Genomic DNA, 2,570 nt, shown 5'->3' with positions numbered 1-2,570 from the left:
CGCTGATGCCACCGATGAAGGTGACGACGAAAGAGCCGACGACGCTGTAGAGGCTACAGGCGAGGTCGTCGACACGAGCCTCGGCAGAGAGACCGATGGTGCTATCGGAGCCACCGTCCAGTGGAGCGGCGGCAGAGAGGCCGAGGCCGACGGTGCTATCGGCGCCACCGTTGAGTGGAGCGGCGGCAGAGAGGCCGATGGCGTCATCGGCGCCGTAGTGGAGTCGAGCGGCGGCAGCAACGGAGTCGTCAGCGCTGGCCAACGAAAGGAGCAACGGCAAGAGCGACGGCACTGTCATCGGCGAGGCCGTCGAGTCGAGCGACGGCGACAGAGCCGTCGGCAACTCGAGCGACGGCGAGAGAGCCGACAGCGGAGCTATCGGCGAAGCAGCCGACAGCGAGGCCGTCGGCGAGGCCGTCGAGTCGAGCGACGGCGACAGAGCCGTCGGCAACTCGAGCGACGGCGAGAGAGCCGACAGCGGAGCTATCGGCGAAGCAGCCAACAGCGAGGCCGTCGGCGAGGCCGTCGAGTCGAGCGATGGCGACAGAGCCATCGGCAACTCGAGCGACGGCGAGAGAGCCGACAGCGGAGCTATCGGCGAAGCAGCCAACAGCGAGGCCGTCGGCGAGGCCGGCCGCCGACCGGCCTTCGCAAGGGAGGCGTGGAGTTCGTGCATCATCCGCCTCCTGTGCAATAGCGCGTCACTGGAACCATGCATGCACGCATCGTGCTCGTGCCTTGGACCCAACGCAGTGTCTTCAGCCCCTCCTGGCTCCTGGCCGCCCGTAGTGTGAGCCAAAGAGGTCGGCAGCCCGAGCGCCGTCGACCGCACCGACTACGGCACAGCCTCCGGCAGCGCCCGGGGCTTCGCCCAACACCACTTGCAACAGCTCTCGCGCGCCGCCGTCTGTGGCGACGCGCAACCAAAACATCAACAACGCTGCTCGCAACATGCGTGTCGCGCACTCATTCATGACCGGTCTCAATGCCCCACCCCCCTGCGCGCGGGCCTTCTAAGCCCGCGGGTAGTCCCCCCCCATCCCCAGGGCCTCCAGGGCTCGCACCTCAACCTCTCACAGGCCAGCGCACAGCGCCATAGGAGGTATTTTCTTCTCAATAACAAGGCTGTGAGCGTGTGAATTTGTTCTGATGTGTCAACGGCTGTACTATCAGTACTCTAAAAAATGGCGAACGGCGAGCTTGCCTAGCCCGGTCGAACACTGCCCAAACAAATAAATTCCCCCTTTGAGCTGAGAGCTTTTGGGATTTCGCTCCGAGCGACGGTCCAACGAGAATCGTCAAAATCAGGCAATCAAGAGACCGGTAGCCACCAGCATGTCGGTGCGTCTTTCTCATGCTCCCGCGCCCCCCGCGCCCGAACTATGCATGGGCCCGGCTCGCCCGCTTGGGGATCCACCCGGCACATCCCCGCCTCCCACCTGCCGGCTTGCCTGCCGTCAGTTCGCGAAGGATCGCCCACAACTGTCAGCAACAGAAATCCAGCAGTTTTTGGGCTGTCAGCCTCGCCTCACAGCCGACCTTCTGGTCGTACGCGGGTTCTTAAGGGTCGTACATGCCCGCCATGACGTCTTCCAACCGGCCGTTCGCAGGCGGTAGCTTCGCACGTCCCCGACAACTCCGAGAATGACCCGCACGAGAAGTGCGCGTCGGCGGCGCACTTTTCCTCCCAGGCTGTGGCTGCTGCCTTGGCCACCCTGGCCTCCCTCGAGGGGTCGCCAGGACCCGCCGCGGCCCTGGCGCGGCCCACGGGCGGCTTTATGCTCATCGACGCCTTCACCCTCGTCGGCCTGGCCGGAAAATACGCCAGCCGCTCGGGTGCCGCCCGCCTCCTAGAGGCCGAACCACCAGTGCTGTGAGTATTGACGCCCTCCCTGCACCTCAGGCGCGTCCCTCGCCCTCGCCGCCGCCGCCGCCGAGCCCGCCGCCGCCCTCGCCGCCGCCGCCCTCGCCGCCGCCACCGTCGCCGCCACCGCCGAGCCCGCCGCCGCCGTCGCCCCCTCTGCCGGCGCCTTCTCCGCCCTCGCCACCCCCACTGTCGCTTTCCCCCCACCAAGCCCACCACCGCCGTCGCCGCCGCCGCCCAGTCCGCCTCCGCGTCACCGCTGCCTCCCTCGCCGCCGCCCCCAAGCCCGCCACGGCCGCTGCCGCCGAGCCCGCCGCCGCCATCGCAACCGCCTCCGAGCCCGCCGCCACCTAGCGCCAATGCCGTGCTCGATCGGGTACTTGAGCGTCAGGATGCCACGCTTGGACTGCGCCTCATCTCCCACGTAGGAGTCCTTCTGCCCCATCCCGACCATCACGCCTGGCTGACGCGGCCGTCCTATGATGGAGGGGAAGACCGCGCGCGGCGCGTCGTCGCCGGCGAAGCCAGCCTTGCACATGCCGGAGCCGTTGTCGACCACAAGCGCCGCAACCTCGTCGTCAGCCATGTTGTACGGGAGTGGTGGTGGTTATCTACGGCGGTGTAGGCGGCGAGGGGTGACGACGGCGGCGCGGGGCGGTAGGCGGCTGACACCCTCGGCGCCTCGCGTGTTAGATAGCGATGTTTT

The 2,570-nt window shown here is 67.6% G+C and overlaps 1 protein-coding gene across 1 annotated transcript; it reads right to left on the bottom strand.

The window, feature by feature from the left end:
• Nucleotides 1-2,210: 2,210 nt before the first annotated feature.
• On the bottom strand, nt 2,211-2,450 carry EMIHUDRAFT_50483 (putative actin; the record flags this gene model as incomplete). Its single annotated transcript, XM_005778444.1, has 1 exon — nt 2,211-2,450. A coding segment is annotated over one exon (240 nt), but the record flags the coding sequence as incomplete, so codon positions are not given.
• Nucleotides 2,451-2,570: the final 120 nt, after the last annotated feature.

Source organism: Emiliania huxleyi (genome assembly GCF_000372725.1).
Source record: "Emiliania huxleyi CCMP1516 unplaced genomic scaffold EMIHUscaffold_2455, whole genome shotgun sequence".
NCBI classification, from domain to species: domain Eukaryota; phylum Haptophyta; order Isochrysidales; family Noelaerhabdaceae; genus Emiliania; species Emiliania huxleyi.
This window is presented reverse-complemented; position numbering and strand designations above follow the sequence as displayed.